A 16,474-nucleotide genomic window follows, 5' to 3' on the forward strand; every position below is an offset into this window, starting at 1 on the left:
CAAGACTGGAGAAGGTCTGTGACCTTTCCCTTTGGACAGGAAGGGAGAGGGGTCTCTATGGTGGGGGTTTGCCAGGGTGCAAACTGCAAACGCTTCAGCCTAACGAGCTCTGTGATTAACAAAGCACCAGAGCATTCCAGTCCAAGGAGGTTTCAGTCCAGATTGTTTCTGAGGAGGCTCACACACCTCAGACAGTGCTTGTCTGCTCCTGCCTGTATTGAGACAGAGCTGCTGCTGGGCTGGGGCAGTTCCTGTCCCAAGCCCGTTGTGGTGGCCTTTGGGCAGGGACACGGGATCAGAAGAAGGAGCAGGGTGTGATTAAAACCCGTGGCTTGGGCAGGGAAGGGACTTTCCAGCACTGCTTCCACACTCACCCTCCCAGCCTCCAGTCTGCTGGTCATGCCAATTTGTCACCAAGCTGGGATTTCAATTAAACCCCAAAAGAAGGGGTCAGAGGTTGTGCAAACACGTTGGTAAAGGCCACTCGCCTGGAGGGCTCTCCCGGGGCCACTGGAGCTGGCCCCTTGCTTTACACAGTCCTGATTGACCCGGGCTGAGGCCGGCATTGTTCCCTGTGCTCCATTCAAGAGGCAGTTTGTCAATAAAATTGACCTCTCAGCTCCTGGGGGTGCTGCCACCTCATCTTCTTCCCTTTCCTGACAGTTTGGCTGCAGCAGAGCTGACGGTCCCTCCGTGGTCCCTGTGCCCTTGGACATGTCCAGGGTGAGGGTAGGGATGGGAGCAGAAAGGCCACGGACTGCAGGAATGCCCTGCAGCACTCATGGCAGATTCCTCTCCCCATGGTGGTTTTTATTCTGGTTTCTGCCTTTCGGGCTTTTGCACCTGAGGGCAGTTTCAGGCTGATCCCTTTGGGAGCACCATCACAAACAGTGGGCTCTGTCCATCCTCTCCAGACCTCCTTCTCCTTTCAGGGCCATCATTCTCTCAGCTGCCTCCACAAGAATCCCATGATGGTTTTCTGCCCCTCACCACCCAGGCTGGGCTGGGATAACCTCAAGGTCCCTCCTGCAGAACTAAGCCCCGTTGTCCCTCCCTGTTACACAACTGACACCAAAGTCCCACACAAGGCAGCACCTCTCCCTGCCAAGCCACATCCACCCACTGCTGGCATCATCCCGCTTCTCAGGGAGGTGTGAGGCTTCCTGATGGCTTTGGGTGGTGGGACTGCACCAGCCCCTGAGCTGGTGCACTAATTGCACTGGGCAGCGTTGCAAACAAGCACTGCTTGAACCCACAAGGCTGAGGAGGCCATTTCAGCTGTGAGATAAATGGATATCGTGGAGCAAGTGGCAATTAGCGTGGGTAAAGAGCCCCTTAGTGACTGTCCCTTACATAACACCTTTGTTCCAGGCCCTTCACTTCATACTCAGTTTGTAAATAAACTTGACTCCCAGTTTTACTGGGCCCTTTATTCCCTCTTTATTTTATTTTATTATTCTTTGAACCCAGGGAAGAACGAGTCGATTGTTCACCCCCAGGGACATGCAGCAATCTGAGGCCCTGCCCTGCCTGGCGGTGCCCACTCGCCCCAAAACGGGCACTGGCAGCAGCTCCCACCAGAGCCACCCACGCAGCTACCATGGCAGCGATTTTAATTGCTTTGCCCCTGCTGATGGTGCCCGGGGGCTCATTATGCTGCTGGCAATGAATGGGGACCTGAAAACGTGGCTCTGTAATTGCAGTGGCAGAGGGGACTTCCACTGAGGGCGGGTTGGCAGAGGGGCTGAGCTCTGCCCCCAAAGTTTAGGGTCAGGGAAGAAGCCTGAGGGCTCTGGATCAGCCCCAGTACAGGGACTGTCTCTAATTACACATCGTGTCCTCCCTGTCACCATCAGTGTCACCTGTCACCTCTGGGAGGCTTTTTCTACACCTGCAGTGCCACTGCAAGGCTGGAAGTGTGCTCAGGCTCCAAGGCACGGTGGGATGTGATTTGGAGGATTTGGGGTGCCATGTCCCAGGCTTTGGGCACGCTGTGGTGAGCAGGGCTCGATGGCTTTCCTGCCTTTAACCTTCACTTGTCACTTTTGCTGGGTCCTTTTCCCAAGGGCAGGGCTCTTTGGGGAGTTATTGAGGTGTTTAGTGCCATGAGCGGTGGCTCTTCCCCCACTGCCGCCTCTGCCTGGGCTCTCTCCTTGCTGCTGGTCTTTCACACCGGTGCTGGTGATACCGGCCCGTACTGGGGAGCTGTCGGGCTTTGTTCAGTGTGGGGATGGTCGGGCCCCTGCTCCTCTTCGAGTCTTCCCTCTCCCATATGGTGCCCATTATTAGACGTGTGCACCAGCCTTGTCTGACAAGGAGCTTTACAGGTGTCGCTGGGATAACGATTCACACTCTAAGGAAGGTGGGAAAGATGATTAGCTGGCTTTCTATCAAACAACACGGCATCAGCTGCTCTGGGTGGGGGGGAGGTGCTGGGGCTGTGGATGTGTAAGGACATGTACGCCGGGAGCTCGGGGAGCCCGGGCTTTGTCCTGCTTCTAATTCCAATGGACTCTTGGGCACCTCTTTGTGTGCCTTAGTTTCCCCAGCTGTAGCAGAGGGATGTTGTTATTGCTTTGACTTGTAAAACACCCTTCGAGCAGCTGATTGAGCTCCTGCATTAGCAAGAGGTGAATTAGGCAGGTCTCTTGGCAGCTGGGCTGCCACGGAGAGGGCAGGGGAGCTGTCAGAGCTGCGACTCTCAGGGGACATGGCTGGAGGGGGGGACATGAATTAAACAAACCTGCCGGACACAGGCATGCGGGGCAGTGTGCCTGGAGTGTGTCCTGAAGGCTGTGAGAGCCCCGTGGCGTGGGGAAGAGTCGCTGGTGACAGTGTGGCATCGGCAGGAGGGCAGGGCTTGCTCCACACAGACGTGTCCGTGCCTTGCCCTGCCTACATCGTGTCTGTGGGGGCTTGGACCTTCCCCGCTGATGTATTTTAAATAAAGACTCGTTTAGCAGGCAGATCCCGGCATCCCTGAGCCTAACATGGCCACACTGCACACCCAAGCCCTGCGAGCTGCTGGAATTTCTTCAGCTTTTTCTAAATTCTGAATACTGTTGAAGAGAGAGGCAAAATAGAAAAATGAGGGTAAAACGAGCTGTTCTCAGCTGCCCTTTACTCCAGTGCAGGGAAAACTGTTCTGTCTCACATTGCATCTTCCCAGGTCAGGCTGCGATCCGGAGGTGAGCCCCGGAGCAGAGAGCTCCCTGCAGGGAAACTGAGGCACGAGTGGAGTCTGGCACCCAAACCACCCCCGAGGCAGAAGAGGTGTGAAGGGGGGGTGCTCGCCCAAGCTCCTCGTGCTCGGTTGGGTGCGATCGTCACCCCGACACCGGCGCGACCCTCCCGTCCCGGGACGGCCCCGGGCGCTGCGGGCAGAGCCGGCGCTGCCTCTCCCCGAGCCCGGGGCCGGCGGGATTATCTGCTTAGCTGCACCATCTGTTCCTCAAACTGCCATCATTATGTTCAACTTGGGAAGAAAACGGCCCCTACAGAGAAGCAATTTGTTCGCTGACTAAACCTTTCAGGCTCTCGCCGTCCCCGGCTCCCGGCGCCGCCGCACGGAGAGCTCCGAGCCCGCGGCCGCCGCGCTCCGAAACTGCGGGGACAGCGGGGACAGGGGCCGGGCACGCCGGGGAACGGGCGTGGGGAGGGCGCAGGGCTCCCTTAATCCCATTACAAAACATAACAGCCTTTCAGAGGGGCCGGGCGAGGGGAGAAGGAGGGAGGTCCGTTTCACACCCGACCCCGACGTCTGGGGGTTTCGCAATGATCTCACTGGAGGGGTTTTTCTTCCCCGACGCAGTGGGTTGCTTTTGAAATGTGCTGCGAGGAGATCAAAAAGGAGAAGAGGGATGCCTGGGAAAGGGGAGGAGAGGGCTGGGACGGAGGTGAGGTGGGAGGGGTGAGCCCTGCACCTCAGGCTAGGGACGGTGACTGAGCCCAGCACCTCTCTGTTCGGCACCAGCCCTCGTGTCCCTTCTCCTCTTGCATCCCTCCTCTCCTCTGTCGTGTCGCATGGACATGGGTGCAGGGACGTGGAGCGAGGAGCGGGGCTGCGCTCCCTGCAGAAAGCTTCCCCAGCGCCTGCAGCGGCAGCAGAAACGGAGATGGGTGACCCACTTCGCTGTGTTTTGTCATGGAATTTCAGTGACACCAAAGCATTTAATGTGCTGATTTCACCAGTTTTCTGTAGCGGACAACGACAGTGGGGAAAGTTATAGTTTTACTTATATAAAAGCAAGAAGTTTTGACTCACTGCTGTGTTTTAAAGCGATATTTTATGATCACCTGCAAACAAATGCTTTCCATTAACTTTTTTGCATTTTTTTTGTTGAGTCAATTAAACAGCGCCTGTGGCTACTTTGATTGGGTAGCAAAGCACTTGCCCCAAACTTCTTGTGCTGCCCTGCACCCCCTGTCCCCTGTCCGTGGGGTGGGGTCCCTGTGATCCCCTCCTCAGGGATGGTGCTGGCAGCTGGGGACACCTGTGCCTGCGGGAATCCCACATGGTGAGTGCTGGAGTCTGGCACAGGAAGTGTGAAAGTGTCTGGCAGCCACCCCAGGCTCACGGGAGATGGGACCCCAAGGTGTCCCCTCCATCAGCCACCCCTGGCACACCCACATCGCCCCTCCAGGAGTCCTCTGGGGCTGTGCCTCTGCTCCCATTGCTGCAGGACCCTCTGTGGGTTCACAGGATGTTTGAATTTACTCTCAGGTGGGGTGACAGCCTCTTTGGGAGGGGATGTGGGGCCGGGTTCTGGGGGTCCTGGAGCATCTCTTTCACAGCGTGAGAGGAGCCCTTGGTGTGAGGTGATGAGTGGCCAGGGCAAGGCAGGGGTTACCTCTGTGCTGGGGACCCTGGTGTCACTCTGTTCCTGCCCCTGGGTGCTGGCTGCTCGGGCTGTGCCACATTCCAGTGACTGCACCATCCTCCGGTGGGTCGGACAACCCATGAATCCAAACAAATGGGCATCAGTGTTTGGGGTGCAAGGGAAGCTGGGGGGTAGAGCTAGGCAGGTGGCCATGACAATTCAGGGACAAATCCTGAAGCTACAAAAAAAAAATCCATATATTTTAATTGTTGTGTGCAAAAATGTCTGTACAAAGTCTTTGCTGCTTTCTGTTGAGCCTCCTGTGCCCGTTTCCCAGCACAGTCAACCCTCCTCCCCTCCACTGCCTTCCTTCAGAGAGCAGCTGATGGGGAAACCGAGGCAAGGAGCAGAGAGGGGAAGGGGCTGAGCCAAGCCTGGACACCCCAAGGTGACCCTGGGGTCAACACAAGCACTCTTGTCTCTCACAACAAGCACTGGGATCTGCAGCACCTCTTCACCCTGCAAAGGCCTGTGGATGCCCAGCTGGCCCAAAATGTTTGGGATCAGGAGCTGGCTCCCACATGGAACAAGCGTGGCTGTCTCCAGAGCAGGCTCCAGACAGAGCACGGGTGGTGCAGGACCTCACTGGGGATTCAGTCATTACACCACGGTGCTGATGCCCAGCTCTTTGCTGCTCGCTCTGGGGTCACACTCTTCCTCAGCCACCTGCACCAGAGACAGGGAGAGGTGCAGAAATGAGCCCTGATCAGGTGGGGGCAGGAGAAAATGCCTGGAGTTGCACAAGGAAGGTTTAGATGGAATATTGGGGGAAATTCTTTCACTTAATTTCACTGAATTCACTGGGCACAGGTTGCCCGGGGGAGTGGTGAAGTCACCATCCCTGGGGGGATTTAACAGATTTGTGGATGTGGCCCTTGGGGACATGGTTAAGGGTGGCCTTGGCAGTAGTGGAATGGTTGGACCTGGTGCTTTTTGAGGACTTTTCCAACCTAAAATAAGTCAGGCATTCTATGAGTCCATGACCAGGAGCATTTACTGCAGATGTCCTGCCCTAAATGCTGCTGCAAGAGGAGGGAGGGTACCAGCAGCTGGGGGGAAATATTCAACCCCTGCTGCTGCCTGAGACCCATAAACCGCTTTTTGCCAACAATTCCCCAGCTTTACCTCACAGAAGACTGTGTTTTCTATGGACTGCTCGTCCGGAGAACACCTCAGCGTCTTGGTTTTCAGGACGCAACCTGAGGACGCCGAAAGCCGAGCGAGGGCGTCTGAGAGCGGGGCGGCCGCTGCCCGGGCTTCCCCTGACATCTAGCGGCAGCGACGGGGAGCCGGGACCGGGGGGAACCGGGACCGGGGGGAGCCGGGACCGGGGGGAGCCGGGACCAGGGGGAGCCGGGACCGGGGGGAGCCGGGACCGGGGGGAGCCGGGACCGGAGGGAGCCGGGACCGGGGGGAGCACGGACCGGGGGGAGCCGGGACCGGGGGGAGCACGGACCGGGGGGAGCCGGGATCGGGGGGAACCGGGACCGGGGGGAGCCGGGATCGGAGGGAGCCCAGAAAGGGGGGGAGCCGGGACCGGGGGGAACCGGGACCGGGGAGAACCGGGACCGGGGGGAGCACGGACCGGGGGGAGCCGGGACAGGGGGGAACCGGGACCGGGGGGAACCGGGACCGGGGGGAGCCGGGACCGGGGGGAACCGGGACTGGGGGGAACCGGGACCGGAGGGAGCACGGACCGGCGGGAGCCCAGAAAGGGGGGGAACCGGGACCGGGGGGAGCACGGACCGGGGGGAGCCCAGAAAGGGGGGGAACCGGGACCAGGGGGAGCCGGGACCGGGGAGAACCGGGATCGGGGGGAGCACGGACCGGGGGGAACCGGGACCAGGGGGAGCCAGGACCGGGGGGAACCGGGACCAGGGGGAGCCGGGACAGGGGGGAACCGGGACCGGGGGGAGCCGGGACTGGGGGGAGCCGGGACTGGGGGGAACCGGGATCGGAGGGAGCCGGGACCAGGGGGAGCCAGGACCGGGGGGAGCACGGACCGGGGGGAGCCGGGACCGGGGGGGAGCCGGGATCGGGGGAGCCGGGACCGGGGGGAGCCCAGAAAGAGGGGGAGCCCAGAAAGGGGGGGAGCCGGGACCGGGGGGAACCGGGACCGAGGGGAGCCCTGACCCCGGGAGGAGCACAGACCATGGGGAGCCGGGAACGGAGGGAGCTGGGACTGGGGGGGAGCCGGGACCGGGGGGAGCACAGATCCCAGGGGGAGCCGGGACCGGGGGGAACCGGGACCGAGGGGAGCCCTGGCCCCGGGAGGAGCACAGACCGTGGGGAGCCGGGAACGGAGGGAGCACAGATCCCAGGGGGACCCGTGACCCTGGGAAGAGCACGGACCGGGGAGAGCACAGAATGGGGAGAGTATGGACCTCGGCGGGGACCCGAGACCGGGGGGAAGCCTCAGCCCCGAGGGGACCCCAGACACTGCAGAGAGCACAGACGGGGGGAGTGGAGCCTCGGGGGGAGCCCCGGCCCGAGGGGAGTAAGGGCCTGTGGACAGCCCCGGCCCCTTGGATAGCCCCGGCCCCTTGTGTAGCCCCGGCCCCTTGGAGAGCCCCAGTCCCTTGTGTAGCCCCGGCGCCAGGGGTAGCCCAACCTCCACTGGATTTGCACAGTGCTGAGCACCACTGGGCTCTGCTCAGCCTGCCTGATGGGAATGTTTTGCTTTGAGGCTGCTCCTGCCCTTCCCCCGCAAATCCACCAATTCCCCTGCCCCTCACACCCTCCATCCCGCTGCACTGGAGGCAGAACTCACCTGTGATGCAGCCCCCGAGTGCTGCAAACAGCAGGGTGAGGGGCAGGGCACTGAGCTGCATGAGTGCTTGGTCAGCGACTGTCCGGCTGCCCTGGGCCACCAGAGGGAACACAAGCTCCAGCCTGCAAGCCAGAGAGGGGACAGGCTTTTGGGAGCTTGTCACAGGCCCACGGCTCTGGGTGATGTCTTCTAAAAGGGTGCTGTACCAGAGTGAGTGGAGCAGCCCTGATCTCAGGGGTTGTGGTGGCCCCAGCTCAGTGCATCAAGCCACTGGCATCCCTGATTCTGGCTCCTCTCACCTGTCACCATAAGTGTCTGCAGTGGCCAGCAGTGTCAGCAGTGTCCCCAGCAAGGCCCCCAGTATCCCAGGCAGTCCATGGATGTTGTGAACTCCACACATGTCCTGGGTTTTCAGCCTGGAGTGCAGAACGGGCTGGGGAGAGCAGAGGGAAGAGCTGGTACTGGGCTGGGGGCTGTGCTCCAGCACTGTGTTTGCAGGTTTGGGAGCAGATTGTCCCCTGCCCTGGATCAGTGTCCTTGGCTGCCCCAAGGTGACTCACCGTGAAGAATCTGAAGCCAAGTGGGGAGATCAGGCCAACCAGAAACCCTGCGATGAGGGCCCCAAAGGGGGTGACCAGCATCTCCCCAGCCATACCCATCACGGCCATGCCAGCCAGGGTGGCATCCTGGATCTGAACCTGATGGAACAGGACATGCTTTGGGGAACTGGCATCACCATGGGACTGGGAGGGGAGGCTGTTTTCCTCAGCGATTAAATTGGTTGTTATGAACCTAAGAAAGCCACACAGGCCTCCCTTTTTGCCCTGGGTATGTTCAGGCTCACCATTCCTGTAGGGCAGCATGTGGGCAGGGCATGAAGCTTGGGTTTGTCCCAAGAGAGGACCTACCATCCGTGGGGTGCTCTCCTCGTAGAGGACAGGACAGAGGATGAAGGTGGCAACAGTACTCGCCACCAGTGAGAAGTAAGTGTTGAGCACTGCCCAGTTCTCAGCATTGCCGTGGACAGTGGTGCTGGAGGTGAAGTTGGGCCAGAAGATCCACAGGTAGATGGTTCCTGCAGGGAACAGAACAGGCAGGTCTTGATGCTGGACTTGATCCCTTGTGGGACAGACACTTCTTACGAGTGCCAAGAGATTCAAGTGGCCACAGTTCACAGCAAGGCAGCTTCAGGTAGAACACAAGGAAAAGTTTTTTCTAGGAGAGGGTGGTGCAGTGCCATGACAGGTCCCTGGGAACGTGGAGGACATCTGTCCTTGATGGTTTGCAGGAATCTCCTGGTCATAGCCTCACTATCCTCACAGTGGTGACGACCCTTCCACCACCAACTCTGTAACTCAGGTGTTGTAGGATTCGAGTTGCATACCAACCACAGCAAAAACATCTCTCTGGTGCCCCATGTCCTGCTGCTCTTCTCTCTTCCTCTTGTCCTTGTGGGGCTGGTAAAGGAGCCGTGAAACCACCAGGCCAAAATAAGCCCCGAAGGTGTGGACGGTCAAGGCGCGTCCACGGTCGCTTACCTGGTGAGTAGGGAAAAGCGGCGTGCAGGAAGTGGGGATAAGGGATTTGTCTCTCCAGACAAGGCAGAACTTGACATGAGGAGCCTAAACCCAGGGCCACTCCCTTTCTGGTGGCTCCCCAGTCGGTGACTCACCCCCATGAGACTGAGCAGGATGTATTCATTGAGACTGCACACGGTGACTTCCAGCAGGGCCAGCAGCAGCATCTGCACAGGGTTTACCCTGCCTAGAACAGCTCCAGTGGAGATCAGAACAGCTGCAGTGCAGAAGTCAGCACTGACTATGCTGGGAAAGAGAGGAAACATGGAGCTGACACTGCTAGGGATGAGCACAGGGGCTGGGGACAGCTGGAAGGGGACAGGAGCTGAGCCTGCAGCCCCACCCTGCATCCCACTGCTCCTGCAAGGTGAACAGGCAGAGCCTTGTGATGCTGGTGCCAAAGGAATGGCTGGTGGGGGCTGGAGTGCCCCCCAAAATGCCTGGCTGCAGCCTTGGCAGTACTTACATAGCCCTTGCTAGGGCAGTACTCACACAGCCCAGAGGCCTGGTCCCACTTGTCTTCAAAATCCTCCTCCAAAGCAGAGCCATGAGTTTTACAGAGGAGGGAGCCAGTGTGCCAGGGCTGGGCTGGGATGAGCTGTCTGGGCAGCAGCAGCTCCCTCCTGCCTTACCTCTGAGCTCCCACGTAAATTTTGCCATTGAGGACGAAGTAAAACATGCCCTGGAGCAGAACAGCCCACTGGATGGCAAAGGCTATGATGAGGATGTTGATGGCCACACTGCCCGGCCCGTAGCGGCTGAGCAATGCCACCAGGAGCCCGAAGCTGAGGAGCACTTGGATGTGAACATCCTGGAAACCTGGTGGAGGAGAGGCACAAGGATGGGTCTGGAGGTGCTGGGGGCAGGCAGCCACCCTCCTGCCTGCTGGTCCCCAGGGGGGCTAATACAGGACTAAGAGGACTAACACAGGACTAAGACACCCCCTACTCTAACAGGCTTTGGGGAGCTGAAGGTTTGCTCTGCTTGATGTGTGTCTGGAAGCACGGTGTGTGATCCTCCTTGGAGATCTGTACTGGGAGTGCCAGTGACAGGTAAAGCCATCCCTGCCTGATGTGACCCTCCTGGTCACCCCATCTGCAGCTGCCCTGTCCAGATATCTCAGGACACTCACACATTTCACCCCAGAGCCCAGAAACCTTCAGGGGTGGCTGAGAGCTGTCTGCACCCACTAGACCAGCATGGAGATGTGTCTGTGTCAGCACCCCTGGGACCTCACTGCTGCCCCTGAAAGCATCACATCCCAATTCACAGGACAATGAGAAAAGAAGGATGAGCAGAGAACTGGGATTAGTCTGGTGCCATTTGGTGGCAAACCAGAGGGGGGCTTGATTCTTGCTTGGGCTAAATGCCCTTTGCACCCCTTCAGCTGACAGCTGACAGCCTTCTCCATGAGTCACTGCCTGGGTGGGGTTACGTGGGCAGGTGAAACCGGGAGAACCTGCCAGCTGCCAGCTGCCAGCTCCCTGCCCAGCGGCTCCACTCGCTCCCCTCTCTCAGTCAGGGCACTCTGAAGCTCCTCTCCCACTGAGCACCTTGTCTTTGGCTCAGAGAAGTGAGGGGCAGCCCCTGATCCCGGCAGTGATGCCCAGCATGCAGTAGGATGCTCCTGGCAGGGCAGCCCCTCTTGGACCCTGTGGTAGCACCCAGGGAGCCAAATCCTCTGCAGAAGGGGCTCGGTGTAAATCCCCCAGCACTGCAAAACCCAGCTGGTCAGTGGGAAGCTTTGCAGACCCTAAAGTGCCAGGAGGAGCTGCTGTGCTCCCTACCAGGCATGGGACAATGATCCCTAGTTTTTCACTGCACTCAGTGATCCCCTCTGAGCTCCACTGCTGTAACACATGTCCTAGACCCAAATATCCCATTTTTGGGGCTAAATATCCCTTTTTTTGGGGCTGGCTCTGTCCAAGCATTTCAGAAATCCTTGAAGCACTTCTGCTTTATCCCCTCTGGGATGCACCAGTAGCCCAACCCTGCAGCTTGATGCTCCCTCTCTGTTTAATTCCCGAGTCTGTGGCAGGTCTGAACCGAGCAGGGTGACACCCCAGCCATCCCCTCAGCACGGCTCTCCTGTGCCCACGGGCGTGCGGGTACTCACGGGGCTGCTGGAAACCCGAGTCCGGGTTTCTCCGGCTGCAGTTGAGCTGCGAGGGGCACTGCCCGGGGCTGCCCTCGGGGCTGTACCGCACAAACACGGCGAACAGGAGGATGTTGAGGATTTGGAGGAGGAAGCACAGCCCGGAGAGCCGGAGCCTGGAGGTGGCTGTGTGCTCAGGCATGTCGGGGGGCAGCCAGGCCGGGTGAACCCCCGAAAATGGGGTGCATGAGGAGAGCCACGCTGGGGCTGCAAATCCCGCCTGCCAGGGTGGCTGCCAGGTCCTGCCACACCTCCGAGGGACTGCCGGGAGGGGGACAGCGCTGCCAACACGGAAATTCAGCTCTGGATACCCCGACACGCCTCCACACCTGGCGTTACCACAGCCGCTGTGCTGGGAAATGTGTGGGCTGTGTGGGGACAGTGTCCCTCCCTGCTGGGGTGATTTTGGGATGGGGCAGGAGCTGGGGTGGGGGGATGCATGAGGTTTCAGCTTCTTTCAGGTGGTTTGGGGGCTGGATCAGGCAGAGGAGGTGGAGGGTGATGCACAAGTGTAGTGGGACTGAGCTGCTGTGGAGGTGCTGGCTCTGCAAAGTCCCACAGAGCTGGGCTCAAATTCCCTGGTCAAAAGGAAAAATGAGTGTTCAGGGGGCTTTGGGGATGAGATTTCCTGTGGGCCCATGAGGGGAGGAGGAAAATCTGAGCCTTGAAAAACAAGAGCAAGCAGAGTCAGAGGCTCCTGATAGAGCCCACGCCAGGAGCTGAGCACAAGGGGTTCCTTGGCTTTTTTTTTTGGCTGTCTCTGCTTCTGCAGAGGTGTTTGTACTGCACCAAGAGTGGGTGCAGATCCCAAAAAGGGAGAAGGAGAGACAAGAAGCAGAGATGTAACACAGTGTGTGTTTGGGAAGTGACTTGGGTGACTCTTTTCCACAGCACTGGCCAAACTCTGAACTCGGATAAGCACTGGTGGGCCGGGGTCATGCCCTGATCCCGGGATGGGGCAGGGGGCTGAATCACTTATGTGAGCCCCTGCGAGTGTTCTGCTTCTGGCTGTGGTTTTGTGAGGGCTGGGGACTGTAGCTGGTGCAAAATGTGAGAAACACTCAGCTCGTTTGTGGCACCGCAGAGCTGGGCGTCAGCATCCTCCGGAGCTGCTGCTGGGGGAGAGCAGGATCTGCTCCTGCAGCCGTGGGCACAGGAAGTGTGAGGGAGGGAGATGACAGACTCTGGAGAGCCTCGGACCCACCCGATAACCGCGGGGAGCTGCGAGGGAGGCGCTTGGAGCGCTGCTGCTCCAGTTCAGCCTCTCTCAGCCCAGGGAGAGCAAAGCTACGAGCACCTTTTGCTCATACAATGAGCCAAAGCTCTGATCATTCTGAGCTGGAAGAAGGCTGCCAGTTCAGCCTGCTGGCATCAAAATTGAGGCTGAAAACTGTAGGGAGCAGTGGGGGATGAGGGACTGGGGACTTCCCATGTACCCTGATGCCTTTCTCCCCAGGTTTGCTGTGCTGTGCACACCATGGTGAGGCCAGGATGGTGTTGGGGACAGTCATTACTTGTCCTGTACTTCCTTTGAGAAGAGCTTCCCCACCCTTGGAGATGGACCCTGGGGAAGGAGAAGTTGCAGGAGCCCAGAACACAGCCCCATTGTGTGCCCGTGTTTTGCTCCCAGCAGAGGAGGTGATGATGGGGAAGCTTCTCTGATGCCTTTTCGGGGGCCAGGGTAAGTCCAGTGGGACTCGAGTGGTTGAACACCCCCCTTGCACAACCCTCCAGAGCTTCAGGGGATGGGAACATCATCCCTTCATCAGGGACAGGAGAGGGGAATAAAATGAGCCATTGCCCTGCTGTCTGTGGGGTCAGAGAGCACTGTCCCAGCACTGGGGGCTGATGCTGAGGGGGGGCTTTGCCAGCCCAGGAGGCTGCTGGAACCCAATGCAGAACTGTCATTTTCCCTGAATTCCCAAAGCTGTGGCCTGCAGATAAAGGGATGTTTGTTAGCCGGGCACACTGTGTTTTGCCGAGCAGAACAATAAAGAGAAAGACACTCACAATGGGAAATTGTGCTTCCTCCTCCCTGTGCTCTCCTCGGGGAGGTGTTGGAAGGGAAAAAAAAAACGAAGAAAGCGGGAAGAGACGGTGACAGGGCAGGGAGTGAGGGCATGGCCGGCACCATGGCAGCTGGCATCAAGGGCCTGCGGGGCCACGGGGCTGCCGGGCCACTGCCTGCCCCAGCACAGTGACAAAGGGGCTGGCCGGGAGCACCTGCTCACACCTCCCGTGTCCCCGTGTCACCTCTTCCCAGGAGCCTTCCCAGAGCGCTCGGCCCCGCCGTGGGGTGTTTATGTCGGAGCTGGGAAGCAGCAGGAGCTGGGGCAGCTCGTGGGCTGGGGGCGTTGGATGGGAACAGCAGCTCCACGAAGGACCTGGCTGGGCACGGTAAGAGACTGGGGCGGGTCAGGAAGGAGGGTTGGCACAGTCTGTGGGGTCAGTGTCCCCTCTGTCAGAGAACCCCTGCAGAGCAGGGCCATGTCCTCCAGGCCCCACCAAAGCTGGGGTGTGTCCAACTGCATGTCCCTGACCCCTGCACTCCCCCCAGGCACCGTCCTGCCCCCGGCTCTAAGGATGCACAGGCTGCTCCTGCTCGGCTGCCTCTGGCTCCTGGCAGCACCCCCAGTGTCCGGCATCTTCCAGCGGCCAACGGGGACCCCAGGTAGGGAGCAGGGCCTGGTGGGAGGACAGGGAGCCTGGGAAAGGAGCAGGGTTGGGGTCAGGATGTGGAGCCATGTAGAGAGTGGGGACTGCAGGGAGAACTGGGCTGTTTGGTGCTGGAGAGGGAAGGTGATGCTGGGCAGGTGCAGCCAGGGCTGAGCTGTGCCTCCTAAAGGTGCAGGAGAGACCAAGAAGAGCCAGGATGGGTGATAGAAACCATGAGATGCTGGTGAGGGTTGAGGGTTGCCCGGGGAGGGACCAGAGGGATGGTGCTGAGGCTGCCTGGGGGGGCTGCAGCCCCCCTGCGCCTGCAGTACCTGCTGGAGCCCCTCCACCCCACGGTGCACACGCAGCGCGGTGCCACGGCCACCCTGCCCTGCGTCCTGCGCGCCCTGCCCCACAACTACCGCGTGAAGTGGAGCAAGGTGGAGCCGGCCAACTACCGGGAGAACATCATCATCATCACCAACGGGCTGTACCACAAGAACTACGGGCCGCTGAGCCCGCGGGTGCGGCTGCGGCACAGCCACCGCTACGACGCCTCGCTCACCATCACCGACGTGGCGCTGGAGGACGAGGGCCGGTACCGCTGCCAGCTCGTCAACGGGCTGGAGGATGAGAGCATCTCACTTACTCTGCACCTTGAGGGTGAGGTTGGGGGGATGTGGGATGTGGGAGGAGGGGGACCCTCAGCTGGAATGGAGGTGTGTGGTTCTTTGCCTCCCCCATTGCGTTGTCCTGTTCCCTAGCCTCAAATTCAGCACTGAATCCCCAGGGATGTTAATTCAAAGCCTCCTTGGGGAGAGCATTGCCCTCACCCTGTCCCTGTCCCTGTCCCTCCAGGGGTTGTCTTCCCTTACCAGCCCAGCAACGGGCGCTACAAATTCAACTACCACGAAGCCAAGCGAGCCTGCGAGCAGCAGGACTCCCGCCTCGCCACCTACCAGCAGCTCTACAAAGGTGAAGCATTCCAAAAAAAATAACACTTCGGCTGAAAACCACACCTGTCTGGGTATGGGGAGGAGGGAAGTGCCTGTGCTGAGCCACCTCTCGCCCCACAGCCTGGACGGAGGGTCTGGACTGGTGCAATGCTGGCTGGATCCTTGACGGGACCGTGCACTACCCCATCATCAACTCACGGGAGCCGTGTGGTGGCCGCCTCCTCCTGCCCGGTGTCCGCACCTACGGTGCCAGGGACAAGCAGAAAGACCGGTTCGATGCTTTCTGCTTTACCTCTGCTCTCCAAGGTAGTGCTGCAGCCCCCCTGTCCTTGTCACGGCGCCACCGAGTCCTGCCCACCCGGATTTGCAGCAGGGCTGGGGTTGTTTTTGGGAATTGTGCTCACCTGCAGTGTCCCCTCTCCATCCCCAGGCCGGGTCTACTTCATCCGTGGCCACCTGAACTTCAAGGAGGCCGGGCAGGCTTGTCGCAACCACGGGGCTGCCATTGCCAAAGTGGGACAGCTCTACTCTGCCTGGAAGTTTTCTCAGCTGGATCGCTGTGACGGGGGGTGGCTGGCGGACGGCAGCGTCCGCTACCCCATCACCACCCCCCGCGAGCGCTGCGGGGGCCTGCCCGACCCTGGCGTCCGCAGCTTCGGCTTCCCCAGCAAGGAGATGAGGACCTATGGCACCTACTGCTTCGTGGGCAAGTGAGGACACTGGGAGAGAGCTGAGGGGACAGCGCTGGGACACCAGAGAGCTTGAGGTGGGGTAGGAGGGGTGGTGTCCCAGCGATTTTGGGTGGTTCAGGCAGCCTCAGGTAAAGTGATAGAGCTGGATGTGGGTTGTTGGAGCATCCCCTGATGGAGTGGGTGCCCTGTCCCAGCCTGCTGTGAGGCTTGTGGGGTGTTTGGGATGTACTGGAGAAGCCAGACCCACTGCTGGACCAGGGAGGGGGGTTTAATCCAGCCCTCAGCAGACAGCATTGGCTGCCCATTCCCCACCCCTGGTGAATCCCTCGCCCATCCTCACTCCCCAGAGCCGTGAGGACTCTGGCTGATGACTCTGGCTGGTGCAAGTGCAGAGGACTGGGGCTGGGCATTAACGGGTGTGACTAATGGCATGTTGCCTTCTCAATTAATAAAGCAACAGCAAAACTGTATGGCAAAGACACACACTTGCCTGGCTCCTTCCCCTGGGACCATCTGGCCTCTCCACGAGGGGAATTTGAAGGGGACTTTCCATCCCCAGCGCCGTGTCCGGGGGTTATCTCTGTTCCAGCCACTTCAAGGGTTTTATGGGTGTTGCTGTTCCACACAACCCAGAACTATAAAAAGCTGTGGATCTGGCACAGTGCAGGGGGAATAACAGCATGGGGAGATGCCCTGGCACTGGTGATGTGCTCTCCCAGTCCCACACATTTGCTGGGAGCAGTGTCCCATCCCAAGCCCTGACTGGTACCCAGCACTGCTGGAATCTGG

At 59.6% G+C, this 16,474-nt stretch overlaps 2 protein-coding genes across 2 annotated transcripts; one reads left to right on the forward strand and one right to left on the reverse strand.

Annotated features, from left to right (window-relative positions):
* Positions 1-4,267: 4,267 nt before the first annotated feature.
* RHBG (Rh family B glycoprotein) lies at positions 4,268-11,633 on the reverse strand. The gene is made up of 10 exons (XM_033082560.2): positions 11,344-11,633; positions 9,860-10,046; positions 9,323-9,473; positions 9,035-9,188; positions 8,559-8,725; positions 8,211-8,348; positions 7,950-8,083; positions 7,651-7,772; positions 6,006-6,079; positions 4,268-5,546 (listed from the first exon to the last, which is right to left on the reverse strand). Exons 1-10 carry the CDS (start codon positions 11,522-11,524, stop codon positions 5,481-5,483), a joined length of 1,374 nt encoding a protein of 457 aa, XP_032938451.1. The 5' UTR covers positions 11,525-11,633; the 3' UTR covers positions 4,268-5,480.
* Positions 11,634-13,584: 1,951 nt separating this feature from the next.
* HAPLN2 (hyaluronan and proteoglycan link protein 2) lies at positions 13,585-16,166 on the forward strand. Its single transcript, XM_033082774.1, has 6 exons — positions 13,585-13,779; positions 13,940-14,053; positions 14,350-14,700; positions 14,896-15,012; positions 15,114-15,299; positions 15,424-16,166. The coding sequence occupies exons 2-6, from the start codon at positions 13,966-13,968 to the stop codon at positions 15,705-15,707; spliced, it is 1,026 nt and encodes a 341-aa protein (XP_032938665.1). The 5' UTR covers positions 13,585-13,779; positions 13,940-13,965; the 3' UTR covers positions 15,708-16,166.
* Positions 16,167-16,474: the final 308 nt, after the last annotated feature.

The sequence above is a fragment of the Catharus ustulatus genome, chromosome 30 (genome assembly GCF_009819885.2).
Source record: "Catharus ustulatus isolate bCatUst1 chromosome 30, bCatUst1.pri.v2, whole genome shotgun sequence".
In the NCBI taxonomy this organism is placed as follows: Eukaryota; Metazoa; Chordata; class Aves; order Passeriformes; family Turdidae; genus Catharus; species Catharus ustulatus.